The 16730-nt window shown below is 41.6% G+C and overlaps 1 protein-coding gene across 1 annotated transcript in view; it reads right to left on the bottom strand.

The window, feature by feature from the left end:
* Nucleotides 1-4222, bottom strand: part of LOC139590765 (vasoactive intestinal polypeptide receptor 1-like) — a 29992-nt gene extending 25770 nt beyond the window's left edge. The window contains exon 1 of the mRNA XM_071428476.1: nucleotides 4162-4222. Coding sequence (XP_071284577.1) covers nucleotides 4162-4194 — 33 coding nt within the window. The 5' untranslated portion in view covers nucleotides 4195-4222. The remainder of the gene's footprint in view (nucleotides 1-4161) is intronic.
* Nucleotides 4223-16730: the final 12508 nt, after the last annotated feature.

Below are 16730 nucleotides of genomic sequence, written 5' to 3'. Positions count from 1 at the left end.
TCTTTCTGCCTCTGCCTCCTCAGCCTGCATTCACACAGATCCCATCTCAGATATGCTCTGAAATTAATCCTCTACTCCCAGTCCCCTCTGTCTGTGCTTCCCCAGCTCCTCTGACAGGACTCTGATGCCTGAATATTTTAGTTCTCCCTCACACAGAGTTGTCTGCCATCCATGTCACACACACAGAATCCCACCTCAGAGGATTTAAACCCACCTGGTATTGTACAATACAGAAAAACACAGCCAAGAAAACTCCTGTTGTCTTTTAGGTGTGGAATGAGGTGTTCTGTTAGTCCTGAAAGTTGGCCAGGATTGCCAAAGCCATCAGGCAGGAGAATCAGGACTTGCTTTGAAATACACACATTTTTGTTCAGTGACATTTTAATGGGAAAGGCTTTCAGGATGGAGGAAGATTCATGGTAAAAAAGAAGACAGGTTGAATAACAGACAAAGAAAACCTCAGCCTTTTTCATAAACTTCCCAGTCTGTTGAATGTGTGTGAACCTTCCATCTGCTTAACTCCCCAAAAAGCCAAGTGCTAATTAAAAATCTTTGAGACTGGGGAGTGCAGGGCACTGAAGCCAATTTTCACATGTGCTTTGGAGGGCTCTGGGGCCCACCCTGAGCTCCATGAGCTCCTGCCCATTTCATGGCCACATTCCCAGGCATTGCCCTAAAAACCTTCCTGTCCAAGCCCCGGCCTATGAGTACTTCTGGAATATTTATAATGCCATGAGTGTAGTGCTGTGTTCTGTCAGAAAACAAGGAACTATAAAAAAAATAAACATTTCTTATGCAGTAAAAAGCTCAACTCTTACAAGCATCCATCCAGATTTTTTTCCACCATCCCCAAGCCACGTTTGCCACTGTGGGCTCTGGAAAGCACCAGGAGAGCCCAGCAGTGACAGAGCTGCAGTGCCCAGCTGTGAATTCAGCTCTCACACAAAGTCCTGCCCTCAGCCTCCAGCTCTGACACCATCCTGATCCCAGGAGCTTCCAAGCCCCAATCTGAAGCCTCATTTCCAATCCTTCTCTTCAGTCAGTTAAATAGATTATTTCCCGAGTCTTTTTGGCTGAAAATGACTACCTAGAGGATGTTTCCTGTGTTTGTTTTCTCTCTCTAACTCGATTACCTATGGAAGAAGGGAAGCTGAGACACTGATTGCCTCACAGTCATTTAGAGGAACATATTTACATATTTTCAATATTGTTTTCAAGACATTGAAGCAATTCTTGAATGCTCCTCTGTGGATTGGGCTGTATTTATATGACTGTGTTTAACTGCATGACCTTACAGAGAACAGCACTTGCTATACATATTTATCCATGTATATCATTATATTCATTCACTCATAGGTATTCTTTATGAGACAACACAGCCATACTAATTTATTTTGTTTATGAATGCTGTGTAATTAGTATTACCTTGAGAAAAATTAATTTATCAGCGCTCTTCTAAATTGGGTAGAGCATTTAATTATTACTAATGCTTGAAGAATAACAGAACACTAATAACTGAGGATCCCCATTTTCTGCTATTGCAAGTATTCCTGTAAATTAAAGAGAAATTTCTCCTTTTCAGTATCATTTTTTTTTGCCTGCAGGTGAGATTCATGTCATCTAATCCCCAAGTCCTGAAACCTGGAAGTCAAAGTCCTACAGCAAGTTCATTTAATTGATCTGTATTCTTGGAGTGTCTCCATCTCTTCCCAGCAATACTGAAGAAGGCTCAATGAGTAGCTTTAGACCAGATTCCTAATTTTAGACAGTTAATTGTAGATGATTAATCTAAATTCCCCCATCAAGCCTCCCTTAATGATCAGTGAAAGCAGACAAGCAGTTCCAGGGAAGGATTCCTCCCACTTTGCTCAGACACCTGTGTGAGGACAGTGACTGCCTGTACAGGAGCCTGTCTCCCTTCATTAACTCCCTCCCGGCTTAAAAAAACCCTAAAACCAGATTATTCCACACATCCAGCTCCCCACGGAGAGGAACTGAAGGTCTGCAGGGAGCAGGCTGGCAGAGGAAGCACAAATTAAACACAGAAATTGAGGCACCCAGGTTTGTTTCACTGGGAGCTCAGCATCTTGCCGTGGGTTTGGATCCCTGTGTCCACGAGCACAATAATTTGGTGAACTGTACAGCTCAGTGGTGACCCACCTGTGTTTCCAGTCTCACCCCCATTCATTAGATCAGAGCAAAGCCCTTCCCAGAAATGGGAAATGTAGGGGTTTAGAGAGGAAAGCAGTTTAGCACAGCAGGGAGAGCAGTGAAGGCAGAGCCTTTTCTGCTCTTTGTCCTCTGCTTCCTGAGACTCTGAACTCTTTAAGGCATAAAAAGTCATTTTTAGGCATTTCAGCCTCCTCTGCTCTCTGTTCCCTGTCACTTAGCAGTGAATAGTAAATCTTTTAGTGTCAAGGACTCCATTCTGCAAGGCACAAATACACCCCTGTGGAGCTGACAGGAGGCAGCAGTGCCCAGCTCCACAGAGGAAGTTTTCAGGATTAGCCCCCTGCTTTATTTTCATACCTGATTAATGACTTATTTGCAGAATCCACACAGGAATTATTTCTCTGCTCAGCCATGATCCTTTGAAACAGGAGGGGATTATTCCCTCAGTACATCTGAGGGGTCTCAGGCCTTCCCTGACCCACAGAACATGCAAGGAGCCCTAGATTGAGACACAAACCCCACTGAACATCCAGAGCACTGCCTCTCACCAGACATGGAGTTGATGTTCATATTTTGAGGCCAAAAGCTTTGTAGATCATGCAGTTCATAGAATTTCTCTTGTTATGGGCACAGCCTGCTGCAATATGCTGCAATATTAAAATGATGTATGGCAGCCCCCAGATGTGCACAATCCATCACTTTGGATCAGCTCCACTCTGCTGACAGCTGCAAGAACGAGCTGGGCCTCCTTTAGGTGTAAAAAAGGCTGGCCCAGATGCCAAAATCACTTTACCTGCAGCATTCTAAGCTTTTAGGCTGCCTGGTTTTGCATGGAAGAACAGTATTACACATGATAATAGCTGCACTGGTGTGGTTTGCATTGCAAGGACCCACAAGCTACCCCTTGTAGATAAATCTCTGTGAATACAGAGGAAAATCCAAGATCCAGGGGTTGTGCAGGTGTGACAATTTACATCCCATCTCCCAGTGTTCAGAAATGAAAGCTCAGGATCAGTCTGTCATTCAGGCTCTCACATTTACCCAGAGAGGAAAGCAGGCCCTAGAGAAGCACCCACTCCACCTGGTTTTCCCAGGACAAGATGGAATGTTGCCTGGGAAGGTGACTCTCTGTTTCCTGCTGAATCCCAGCCCACACTGAACATTTCACTGTGAAATGAGTAAAGTTTGAATTAACGAGTCCCTGGTAATCACAGCCAGAGGAAAGGTTCCAAACACTTCCCCTGAGGCTGAGCATTGAGGGCAAAAAAAGAGAAATTTCTGAGCTTGGATTTGCACTAATTTTTGTGAAGCATCCCAGGCAGGGGCAGTGGTGGAGTGTGGAGATCAGGGAGGGATGGCTGTGCCTGGATTGTGTCCCTGGGCTCATCCATCTTCCCTGATGTCCAGCGGCACAGGCTCACCTGCTGCCCTCAGGGCACACAGACACACACAGCTCATGCTCCTGCCTGGTGATTTTAGAAACCTCCAGCTCTGAAAACATCCCTGCCCTCTCAGAGAGGTAAATGTCCCCATCCATCAGGAGGAGCTGTTCCTTTCTAGCTATCCTCCTTGTCCTGCAAAGTTGCCTTTCTCAGGACAGCTGGGACAGCGACCTGTCCCCTTCTGTCTGTCTAAAGCCCTTTCTGATCTGGGGAGGCTCCTCTGCCCTCTGCAAACTGCAGTTCTAAAGAATGGAAAAGTCATTTATTAACAGCATCTGGAGGCTGGAAAATTTTAATCACAGGAGCTCGGTCAACACATTAACTCAGGGATATTTGTTTATTTCCTTCCCTCAAACATTTCTGTCTCGTTTTATATTTTTCTTGTTATCCTTTCCTTGTTTCTCGTTTTTTTTTCTGCCCGCTCCCCATCAGGAGAAAAGTTACCCAGCTCCTGCGGACTTTTCCCCCACCTCTGCAGCTGCAGAGCCATCCAGCTGTGGCCGGGCTCCAGATGTGCGCTCCCCCCGCCCCAGCGGTTCCCACTCACCAGCGGCAGCAGCAGCCAGCGCAAAGTTCGCATCCTCCGCAGCAGCCGCCGGCTCCTGCCGCTGCCTCTGCCTGTTTGTGATGCTGCCAAGAGCCGAGGCTCTGCCCGCCCCCACCTGCCCAGGGCCCGCCCCGAGAGCCTCGAAGCTCCCCGAGCATCCCCACCGCAGGATGGGAGCAGAGGGAAAAGGATTCTCCTGTGTGGAAACCCAGGGCACTGGGAGTGTTTCTGTGTGTGTTTTGGGGTGCCCTGACCCCCAGGGCAGCACTGACTCTGACCCTCATTCATGGAGAAAGTTTCCTAAACTCCAGAATAGACCAGAATCTGCAAAAGTGTGGAATAGATTATAGAGAGCAGTGCAGGTGTGTCACTGGGTGAGAAATTGAGGTTTTGGGGTTTTTAGTGTGTTGTGGATGGCAGCAAGATGGAGGGCACAGGGTGTCATCCTGGGTTTCTGCTCCATGCTTCTTCTTCCTCCTTCTCCATGGGTTTGGGTGGCATTTTGTAATTGGGCAGAAAAGTCCCCATTGCAGCTCTGTGGGATCAGTGATTGGGTTCAAAGGGAAAATAATCCAGGTGTCAGCTCTGAATTGGATAGTTCAGTCTGAAAAGGCCTTGGAACAAGAGATTGTGGCCATTTTGTGTGCCTTGCTGCTGAACCCATGGTTGTGAGACTGTTTTACTGATAAGAAATAATAAACATTTCAGTCCCAACATGAAACTATCATCTCAAGTGCCTTCAATCCAGACCCAGAGAAACCAATACCCCAGGGATGTTGGATTCACCTCTGTGCACCTGGCTGCTGCAAAATGATGAACATGACTCAGAAAAAAGCAAAGCAGGGAGCTGGGACACCAGTGTGGGTTTTGGGGTGGTTTTGGAAGCAGAAATTCTCTGTGCTGCATTCACCCCTCCTGGTTTTCCAAGGATTTGGAAAAAAAAATTAAGTCTGATTTTGACTTTTTCCCCATCTGTAATGGATAACATAAAACTTTGGCCACTTTCTGAGTGGGTCTGACAGTGTGGGATTCCCTTTGGGACTCAGAGATGGAGTTTCTGGCATCCCCCTCCTCTCAGACAGGAAATTTTGTGCAATGACAGAATTTCCTCCACAACTTGAACAAGATCTTTTTGACTCTTTGTGTCACAAAGATGTCTTGGGCTCAGGTTTATATTTCTTGGTGCTAGGAAAGTTCAAGCTTTTCTTGCCTACGGATTAGATTTTTTTTTGGGAAAAAAAAAATTAAATGTCAGGTTCTTAGGGCCCAGGCACCAGCTCTGGCTTTTGCCCCACTGAATATTGCACCAAGATATTTTCAGCAAAGAGAGAACCAAAATGATGAACATGGAAAAAGCAGTTTTCATTGATAAGTCTGAATTGCTGTTTCATATCCTATTTATCCTTCATCAGCTCCCAGTGGTGTTAAGCACACGAGTTCTGTACAGTTAGGGGAGATTCAGGGCTGGCTTAAGTTACCCCAAAATAGGCATTCAATGCCATTAGAAGAAATATTTACTTCTGCAGCTTTGTCCATAGATGTACAGCTCTCCTACAAGTCCTGTGTCTGGTTTTCCAGCTCCACCTAAATATTTCAGATATACAATATATAACATTTGTAACCAAGTTCTCATTTAATCTGCTCTTTTCTATATGTTCGTCTTTCATCACTGCAAAATGGCACCTGATCCCTGACATGCACAGCCTCAGATGTTACTCCAAAAATAAGATTTGTGAGAAAATACTTAAAAAAATAGGTCTGATTCTGACTTGTTCCCCATCTGTAATTGATAACATAAAATTGTGGCCACTTTCAATCATCAGCAAGGTGGTTCCTGTCACCCTGGAATAATTTTTGGGATCCCATTACAAGGCAGACAACACATGCAGCCAGGCAGTTCCTACTTCTAATGCAGAGAAAAATGCAAAATGCAGACCTGTCAAACACCCCCAGGAGAGGGACAGCTCATAATCCCTGCTGAATTTTATTCAACCAACTCAAATATCCAAGATCAGAGAATATCAGAATAATTCGGGTCAAGGGACAGAGCTCTGGCCCCAACCCTCTCCCCTCACAACTCAAATTTCACGGTCAGGAATTTGTGTTTCAAAGGGAATTGCTCTCAGGAGCCACCCTGTAAACACAAAAATGCCTCTGAAGGAACATTTGTGGCAGCCTCCAATATTTCACCTGGATTCTGTTATTTAATGCCTTGAAGGTCACTTAAATGAGGGGTTTTAGGTCATCACAACCAGCTTGGAGCAAACCCAAGTGTGAACCACTTTTTTTTAGTTATTTTTTTATGTAGGTTTTTGGCATGAGTATTTGCAAGAAGTTTTTAGGAATTGGTGGAGCAGACCTGGTCTCTCAATATTTGCTTTCTCATACATTTTCTCTCCTCCATCTGCTCTTCCTATCTCATCTCCAGCTGATCAAAAAAGCAGTCCACGTTCCCATCCTTGAGATTTAAATTAATTTCCTGGAAATTCCTCTTGTAAGAATATTTTTCCATCCTAATAAGGAAATCAAGCCTGTTTTTATTGGGTTTTTGTAGCATCTCACTGTAGTTATAAACCTCACCTACATTAAAGTCTCTGATTTCCTCAGTCTTCTCACATCCCTTCATTACTTTAACAGATCCTTAAAACCTTATTTAGTCTAAAAACTAATTTCTATTCGTCATATTAAGTTGCTTTATTCATTTTACTCTTTGCTGTTTCTCTGTATGTACCCAAAGCTCCAATAAAGAAAAAAAATGCAGGAAAAAATCATATTTATTTATCATAATATTTTCACATGCTCTGATGCATTTTGCTACTTTTTGTCACAAAATAGGTCCTTTCCTGATAAACTGCCTCTAACTAAACATTATTATTTTATTTTCTCCAAGAATTACAGGATAACTCAACAAAGATAAGAACCACATTTGTTTTCCTGCTGCTCCACAACATCAACCTGGGCTCTGAATTCAACAGATCTGCATAAAAACCTCCTCTTGTTAAACAACAACAAGCCCTTGTGTTGGTATGAAACTTAATCAATGAGGCAACAGACCTGAGATTCCTCCTAATCCCCCTCATGGATATTCTGAATCAATTGGTGCCATTTCATGAAAATGACTTGACATTTGCTGAGCACCTTTGTGGAAGCTGGGGAATGGGGTTTCGATGCCATATGTTACCTGAAAATGGGTTTTTCGTAATAAAAATCTTCCTAAAATGCACCTGAATTTCTTCCAGTAGCACTTCAGGCTGGAAAATAGGGTGCCCCAGCCCCACACTGCAGCATGAGCCATCAGCCAGAGCATAAAGGTGAGTTTATTGACATTTCTAAACAATCTTTTGACAAATCTGACTAAAGATGCAAAACAAAAAGCCCTGGGATTATGAGAAGGAGGCTGCAATTACAGAGAGTACATAATTCAGTGCTCAGGCAGAACATGGTGTTACTGAGAAACATATTGTGACTTTAATTAACAGCAAAACTTCACGGTCTTTAGAAAAAGGAGGGTATAAAAAAAGGCTGGAGGTTTTATTCCTGACAGTGATCTCTGTGGGGTGTTTGAGACAGAGGGGTGAGAGCAGAGAAATCAAACAACTGAAGGCAAAAGGGTTGAGACACTAAAAAGGGAAGGCACTAAATATCAGACAAGTGCCTGGAGCTGCGTGAGGATAATTTGTCCAGTTGGTGTTCTCTGTAAGCCCTCCCTGTGTTATGTCCTCACTGTTTTTCTTGGATAAAATTGACTCCTGCCATGTCCTGGGGCTCTAACTCCATATGTGCCCATATTCTGTTACTGTTCCTTGGCCTGGCCCCAGGGACACCTGGGACACAAAACAAAGAAAAAAATTACAGACCCTTGGATTATGTGAATTCTGTCCTACCTGTTTGATCTGTAAACTTAATTTCACCCAAGTATCTAAGGTGCTTTGTGAATTTGAAAAGCATATATGACTTGTACTCATCTTCCACAAACATATCATTTAACTGTTTTAAAAATAAACTCCTTTAATGTTTTCAGCATTGAAAAAAACAAATCTGTCAGCGATCCCTTCTCTTCTTCCATTGTATTTTATTCAAGAATAAGCAAGTTATTTTTCCCAACCTAAGGGAAGTTGCTTTTCCCAGTGACACGCAATGAAATCTTCATTCCTATTAATAGTCTCTAAAGAGTTGACAGACCAGCTGTTCCTGTCTCAGAAATTGTTTTATTCATTGTATTATTCATTGGTTTCCTTGCTTTCCTCTGGCCACTTCAACTCAATTTCAATTCTGTTTCTTTTCCAAGAGGAGGAGAACAACCCTGATTTTTATTCACTAAAACGCAGGTTTAAGACTAAGCTTGCTTCCTTCCTAAGGGCCAAGAAAATATTCATGTTTCTCCTAGGTACAGACTGAGCCTATAAAATTGAATTTGGGTAAATGGGAATAGCCTATTTTTAACAACACATAAGTCTAGTTACTGGTGTAGAGTGGTCTTTGCTTCTTCTGTGTTTAAAAGAGAGAGTCATGGAATTCCAGGATGGTTTGGTGTCTTGGTTTGAAAAGCCAGGTGTCTGCCTTCGAGGCAGGAACCTCCCTTGAAATGGAAAATGTAAACCCCCTCCCTCTGAATTACTGTAATTTGGAAATTAAGGGGCTCTCAGGCAAAGATACGGGAATAGGAATAACAGTTCTGTACTAGGGGGAAAAAATAGAAATGCAGGGATACAGAACAGCACTGCCAGAGTGAGAGCAGTCCCTGCCCCCTGTGTGTCAGGGGGTGGCACAGCCCCATCCCATGGGGGCTCAGCCCTCCTGCAGTGCCAGCTGTGGCTCTGCTGGAGCAGGGATCCTGCACAAGGGGGGAGTTTTCCTCTGCAGCTCCAGGGCTGCTGCAGATGGGCCTGGGCTCCCTCTGGCCATGCAGGGCAGCAGAAGCTGCTCCTCTGGCAATGCACTGGGCAAAGGCTGCTGGGCTGTCCCAGCACCTCAGATTGGATCCAGGGAGGAATGCTTGGCTCCTCCCCTGGGCGGAGCATCTCCCCATGGGATGCTGGGATTGGCTCAGCCCTGCAGGGACACTCAGTGGCCATGGACAGCAGAGATCTCCTGCAGGGAGGATTGGCTGTGGGAGAGAGAAAGAAAAAACTGCCCCATGAACAGAGAGAACTGCCCCAGCTCTGACAGATGGGAATAGAACACACACCCCCTGCCACATCTTTCAACCTGAGACTTTTGGGTTGGGAAGAATCTTAAAACTCATCTAATTCTACCCCCTGCCATGGGGGGACACCAAGGGACACTTCCCACTATCCCAGGTTGATCCAAGCCCCTTCCAACCTGGCCTTGGACACCTCCAGGGATCCAGGGGCAGCCACAACTTTTCTGGGTACCCTGTGCCAGGGCCTCCCCACCAAAAGGGCATCTTTTTTCCAGCCTTTTCCCTCTGATTATCCCAATTTCTCCAATGAGACTGCAGAGGGGCCTCACCTCATCCCCCTACAACAGTACTCATCTCACCCAGTCTCAGACACTGAGAATGTAAATGTGAACTGATTATTCCAGGTTATTTTCACAGTCACAGACAGCACTAAATGCAATGTGCCTGACATGATTTGGATGTCTATGGAGGACAAGATAATCATTTCCCCAGGGTGTCCTCCTCTCCACCATCATCTCTGAAAAGAGGGAAGGATGAGAGCTCAGCTCTGGATCTTTGCTTGGGGGTGAATTTCCACACACTTCACACGTTGGGCTATGAATGCCTGACACAGGCTGGGCAAGCTGGAAAAGTGAACTCCCACTGTGGTTAATCACCAGCCTAAGGTAATTAGTCAGCTTACCCTTGCAGTTCTTGTTAGAACCTCCTTTGTGCTGTGTTGTGGTAGGAGACCAAAGCCAAATCCTGTCTCTTTTAGTGACTTCAAAGGCAGGTGTGAGGTGGAGTTTGTTAAAGACAAAATTTAGAAATTTAGACATCAACACGTCCAGGTGCAAACTGGATGTTTCAGCTTCCTTTGGGGTCAATAATCACCTCAAAAGGGAACCTTTCAGTCAGTTTAGTCCATTGAATGGCTCTTTAGAGTAGAATACTGGCCAAGATCCTGCATAAATTCACACAGTTCAAGGCTCAGTTGTGCTTCTCAATAAGAGGAGACCATAACCAAGTAAGATCCTATAATTAATATAATATATAATAATAGAATAGAATGTAATGTAATGTAATGTAATATAATGTAATATAATATAATATATAATATAAAAATATAATATAAAAATATAATATAATATAATATAAAAATATAATATAATATAATATAATATAATATAATATAATTGATATGATATGATATAATATAATATATAATATAATATAATATAATATAATATAATATAATATAATATAATATAATATATATATAATCATCTGTGGTTTTAAGTATTTGCAGTGAGGGGTCAGAAGTTAGATCAGGCCCTGTGGGCCCCAGCAAAGGCACAGGAGGAACAGGCAGGAGCTGATGCCCAAGAAGTTCCACCTGAACATGAGGAAGAACTTCCCTGTGCAGTGCCTGAGCCCTGGATTGTCCAGGCAGGGCATGGAGTGTCCCTCACTGGGGATCTTCAGAAGCAATCTGCACAAAACCCTGAGTAACCTGCTCTGGGGGGCTCTGCTGGAGCAGGAGGTTGGACCCCACACCCCCAGTCTCCCTTCCAGCCTTCCCCAGTTTGTGATTCCCTGATTCCACACCTCAGGAGCTGCCAGCTGTGACACAGGGACACTGAAGGCACGGCAGGGGGAGGCTGCCTGGGCAAAGGGAGCCAGATTCTTTTGTGTGGAGAAATGAATCAAGCCCTGAAATCAAATCAGATAAATCCCAGACAGACCAGCTACCTGATTTTGGCTGACTTTTCACATTCATCTTCAGTAAGAGGAGTCCCTTGCCATGTGTTTCTCAAAGATTAATTGAATTGCAAAGCCTGGCTTCCTTTATCAAAGCCTATTTTCCTTTTTACCTAAACTCCTTACCTAAACCTATTGTCCCCACCATCCCAGGCTGTTTTCCCTCAGGACACAGAGCTTCTTCTGTAGTTGTATCATCTGGTGGAAGATTTCACTTCTTCTATTTAAAGCAAATTCTTTAATTTCACATAGAGAAAAAAAAAATAGTCTTTTGCTGAGGGGAGATTATCATAAGAATTTTGTTTCTTGCTTGTTGCATTTCTGCATATTACAATGAACCACACAAGTGAATCTTCCATTATTTATGGTTGGACTCACAATTAAAAAGGATTTATGTCCATGACTTTACAAGCACATTGTGACTCCCTTATTAAAGAGCTCAGAACATGTAAAGAATCACAAAGTTTATCCTTGAGTTTTCTGGGCATGGTAAAACACCCACTACTAAGAGGAAACAGTTTCTGTGGTGATTTTAAAGATGGATGTCAATACAAAAACAATTTGAAACTCTGGGAAGGAAGGTAAAAAAAGCAGATTTGTGACAAGAGCTGGTTCAGGAAACTGCTGGGATCTCCAGAACTTTCCTGTTGGTGGGAACCAGAGTTCTGTGCTGCCAAAAATGATGGGAGATCAGCTGTTTCTGGGCCCCCATGTGTTACTCTTCACCTGAACCCTTAGGAAATGTTCTCAGCTCTGTTATTGATGAGACAAACCTTCCTCTGAGCAAGGAACAGAAGGCTCTTTCCACCACTGTTTTCTCTAAAAAACAACAAAGTTCTTGGTGTGTTCCAATTCCTCCTGTCATTCAACACAACTTTTTTTTCTTTAGCATTTCTCCCTAGAGTCTCAGCTTTGTGGAAATATCCCACTTTGCTCAGTTTAACCCAAACCCCAAACTGTTGGGAAGGGCCAATTTCTAAATAGTCATGGGACAGTGTAATTAGAGACATCCAGGAGGGCAATTAGCTAAGGATTGATTGCCTTTTGATTAGCTAAAGATTGCACACAGAGCAAGATTGCAAGATATAAATACTCAATTTTTTTTTAAAATACCTGTTATTTAGGTGGTTTTATTACCTGTTATTAGTGGTTTTGGTTTGTTAATTTGAGACTTTGTTAATTTTGAGATTTCTTGGTTAACGAATTAAAGAGTGTGGTGGGTTTGGTGCTGGTTAATTACTAATGTGTTTACTTTTTGCTGTGAGATAGGTTTAGGAGAAAGGTAAAGTAGGTTTAAAATTTTGAAAAGGTATAAAGAAAAAGGTATTATTTATAAATATATAAATATATAAATAATATATATAAATATATAAATATATAAATAATAACTAAAAGAAAGAGTAATAACAATTAGAATAAATTTTTTTTCAATACTTCCCTTTTTCATATATTTTTTTATTGCTGATGATGCAGAAACAAAAAAAAAAAGAAAAATGAATAAACAAACCTAAAATTTTAGTAAGTTTACTTTTTTTTTAAATAGTCTTCTCTTTAGTTTACTTATGGAGAGAAGTTTAGTTTACTTAGGGAGAAAATTTGTTATGAATAGTAGTAAAACCATGACATTTAAAAAATAATGTAAAATATCTAAACAGAAGTAAATAGAGACACAAGTCTGATGTATCATCAGCCATCATTCCTCACTGATTGATTCATTCATCCATTCATCCCTGATCCTAGAAAGAAGGAGGTTCTTCTCTCCTTCTTGAAGTTTTTTGTGGTATATTTGTACACCTGAAATTCTCAAGCCATACTTTTATTTCCAATGAAAAAAGAGAACATACTTAAGCATCTCTTTTTCATGAAAATTTCCTGGTTTTTATTTTACCATTTACCAACTTTCATTTTACCATGAGTCCAACCAGATCCTTGATGCATCTGCATTCCTCACAAAAGGAATCCAACACATAAATCCTTTATGTGATCTGCTCACTAGAGACCCATTATTCTGAGTGTTGGCACTCAGGAGAATGAAAGAAAAAGGAAATCATAGCAGGAACCAAAATCTTCACCACAAGGGAAACTTTGTGAGCTCAAGGCCAAGCACTGCAAGTTGTACATAGGGGAAAATAATTGATTCCATTTCTGAGAGGGCAAAATGTTGTAACTAAAGATTTCTGAGTCAGAACCCTCAAATGAGACAGGATCTTGTCTTGCAGTGATGAAACTTTCTTGCAGGTCTTCCAGCTCAAGCTGTGGTCATCAGAGCACTGGTATTTGCCCAGAAATGTAATTACCCCAGGGAAACAGGAGGTCCCTCAGTCTCCGGTACTAAAATCAAAACCAAAACCAGGGAATTCAACCACAAAGTGGTTTTGGTTTTGTTTTTTAAGAGAACAGTGCAATAGCAGGTGTATCACACAATTATAACCAGAGACTGAGCCTACTTCATGCAATATTCTGTTGAATAATGGGAGAAAATTCTTCTTGCAAAACCCCAATGAAAAGAGCTGGGTGAAAACCACATCAGCCTTAGGACTGATCTGTACTGAAAAGCTCACAAAAAGAATGGGCATAAAAACTAACTCAGGGTTACAACTGATTTACACCTAGGAGGGCAGGAATAAATAAATGTTTCATGAGGCACAGACAGGGGAAACTTTGAGATTTAGAGTCTTTGCCTATTCAAAGATTCTATTGTGTTAAATTCTTTTATTTGTCAAAAATTCCTTTTATTTTTAAAGACAGTTCTGTTTGCTTTCCTCTTCTTTCTCCACCAGTATGTCAAAAACTGTAAGAAAAACTCTGGAATTATAGTCCAGAGTCATAGTAGTCAGGCCAGAAAACATAAACTCATAAATTTCCCTCTTGAAAAGGGATAATTCCATTTATATTTTTAATAGAGAGTTTTCTGTGCTGAGCAGTTTGTCATTTCTACACATCCACTGATCTCCTTTTCCTGGAAGTTGATTTTGTATAAAGAGATTTTAATTCTCCCAGAGGAATTATTTGAAAAATTGGTGAATAATTCTTGCATACTGACAAAATAACTGTGACTTGAAGCTTCAGGCCCGTGGTACCTTTACATGCTCTGATCACACCAACTTTGCTTATGCTTTTGGTTTTCTGATGCAAAAATTAAAGTGATTATTTCAATATTTGGCCTTTTTGTGTGTGTGTGAAATGATGAAAGTGGTTATTTCCCTGAGTTTTCTTCTCTCCCAGGTAAAATAATTGTGAAAAATGAAATCAGAAAACAAAATCACAAAATCCCTGCAATAGTGGTGGTGAAAAGAAATCCTGTAATCTGTGAGGAAAGTCAAGATTTACACACAGGGCAACTGAAATATCAGGAATTCAGGATGGTGATGGTGCAAACAGATTAAAGAATGAAATCAGACACCATCCTTTACAAACACCTCCTTTTAGCAGCAGTCAATATGAATTTCTAGAGGCCAAATGGATCAACAGCCACCCAAATGTGTTGGGCCTAAACCTTTGTGCTGAAAGTGACTGACCAAGGGAAAAAAATCACAAAACTATTCAGATTTGGCCCAGAATATTTTTCAGGAGCTGCTGAGCTGCAGATTTGCTGGAAATCAGCCAGATATTCTTGGGAGGATCACTGCATGTTTGTGATGTTCTTTTACCTTTTTGCTACAACCACAGTTTTCATGTTCTAAAGCTTTAAAAAAGCAGGAAATAAACAAACAAACAAAAAAAAAATCCCTCACCCAACAACCAACAAACCAATGTAGGTTCTCATTTTAAACATTTCAGGACTGGAAGGTTGATTCTGCTATTGAAATAAAAAGCTCTTGGAGCAATAATGTTTTGTTGTAATGGTTGCCATTAAGAGCCCCTGATTTTTTCTCCGAGATGTTATTAAGGGAATAACAACATAACAACACTCCTATTTACACTTGCTGCTGGATCTCATCCTGCCTGGAAATACTAACAGCAAATCAAATTACACAGAGAGGTAGAAGGTGGGCGAGGATGAATGCAGAAAGCAACGTGGAGTTTTCCACATTGGCAGCTGATTCCTGGAATTGCTTTTCGAGCGGGGGATAAATCCTGAAAAGAGCCATGATTACATCCTTGGCCTGAGCACACATCCCCAGAGCTCTTCCTGGAAGCTTCAGCACCTCAATTCAGGTTGAACCCAGGTGATTGGTGGGTTATTTCTGCAGCTCCCATTACAAGAGGTATAAACTCTCAGCTGCAAATAAAATTCTCTTCCCAGAGGGACAAAAACAGCTCCCGTGGCCTCTGCTAATTAATAGATGGCAGCGAGCTTGGCGTGGAGGGCTTAAATGTTTCCTCCTAATGCAGGGCTTGTTGTTATTATTGGTTCTCCTCCTGACAGGGAAGGCTTATTATAGTGGAAAAGCTACCAAGGCAGAATCACCATAATTAAAAAGACATTTCATGGAACACGAGGCAGCAAGAGGGAGATTGTCTTTTTTCTTCTTCTGGCTAAATGAAAATACTTTGTGGCCTGAAGTTCTTTCATACTGGAGGTGAGACAGTGCTGTTGGTTGGGAAGAAAAAAGAAAAGAGTGTGAAAGTCCAGGTACCACAGAACTGAGATTTTTAAAGTGAAGGGGCAGAAATTATTGGTTTTCCACCTTGCTGTTGTTTCTTAAAAATGGGAAAGATATTCAGGCTGGCCTGGTTGGGTTTCTTCCCTTCCACACCACTGAACCAAAAAATCCCAAATCTTAAATAAGTAGGAATAGTATGCTTAGGTTTTATGAAATCTCCATTTTTTAAGTGAAGTTCATGGAAAATCCCAAATTGCCTGAGGTAACATGGTAAATATCAACACTGTAAAAAAGAAACCATCCCCAAAACCCTCTGTGATGTTTTTGTCACCTGAATTTATCTCCTTATTTCTCTGCAAAGCTAGAACAGGTAAGGAGGGACCAAACATTGAAAAGTGTAAGAATATAAATGCCACACTTATGTGAAAACAGAGGCAAGTCAGGCCCTTGGAAAGGTGTTTGGAGCTAAGAAAAGTGCAAGAAAATCAACGATTTATTGGCATACAGATATTAATAGAAACCACATGGACAGATTTTAGGTCTTCATTAAAATCTTCCACTTCATTATGGCACCCATACAGAAATGTGGGTACACTAAGAAATGTTGGTGTAATGCACATTTATAAAGTTATTATAAAATGTTTGTAAAAAGCCAACTCCTTAAAGAACTGCTGCTGCATAAATTTAAATGAGAATCCCATGTGAAATGAAAAAAGAACAGACAAAATGAAGTCAGAAATAAAAGAATTCTAAATAATGTTTGGGGCTTTTTCTTGGGTTTGTTTTGGGTTTTTTTTTCTTGTTGGGTTTTTTCTTTTGTTTTGGGTTAGGGCTTTTCTTTGAGCAGAACCAATTACCTTATTAAAAAAAAATATATCATCAGGTTTGATTGTTCTCTGGACTTCTGAGAAAGGGTAGAACATCCCCAAAAAGTGTTTGTTCACACTTTGAATCCAACATTTGCAACCAGACCAACAGGGTGATGTTTGTAGAGACACTCTGGTCTCTGCATTGCTCATAACTGTGCCTCAAAGAGTTCCTGTCATTCCCATGGAATATCCAAAGCCAGACCTGAAGGCAGTGGAAATTGGTTATTTCCTCATGGAATCCTGAATTCTGGAAGCAGAATGCTATGAGAT

Source organism: Agelaius tricolor, unplaced genomic scaffold (genome assembly GCF_023055355.1).
Source record: "Agelaius tricolor isolate 1412-34295 unplaced genomic scaffold, bAgeTri1.0.p SCAF_6, whole genome shotgun sequence".
NCBI classification, from domain to species: domain Eukaryota; kingdom Metazoa; phylum Chordata; class Aves; order Passeriformes; family Icteridae; genus Agelaius; species Agelaius tricolor.
Note: the sequence above shows the minus strand (reverse complement) of the source record. Positions and strands in the feature narration are given on the sequence as shown.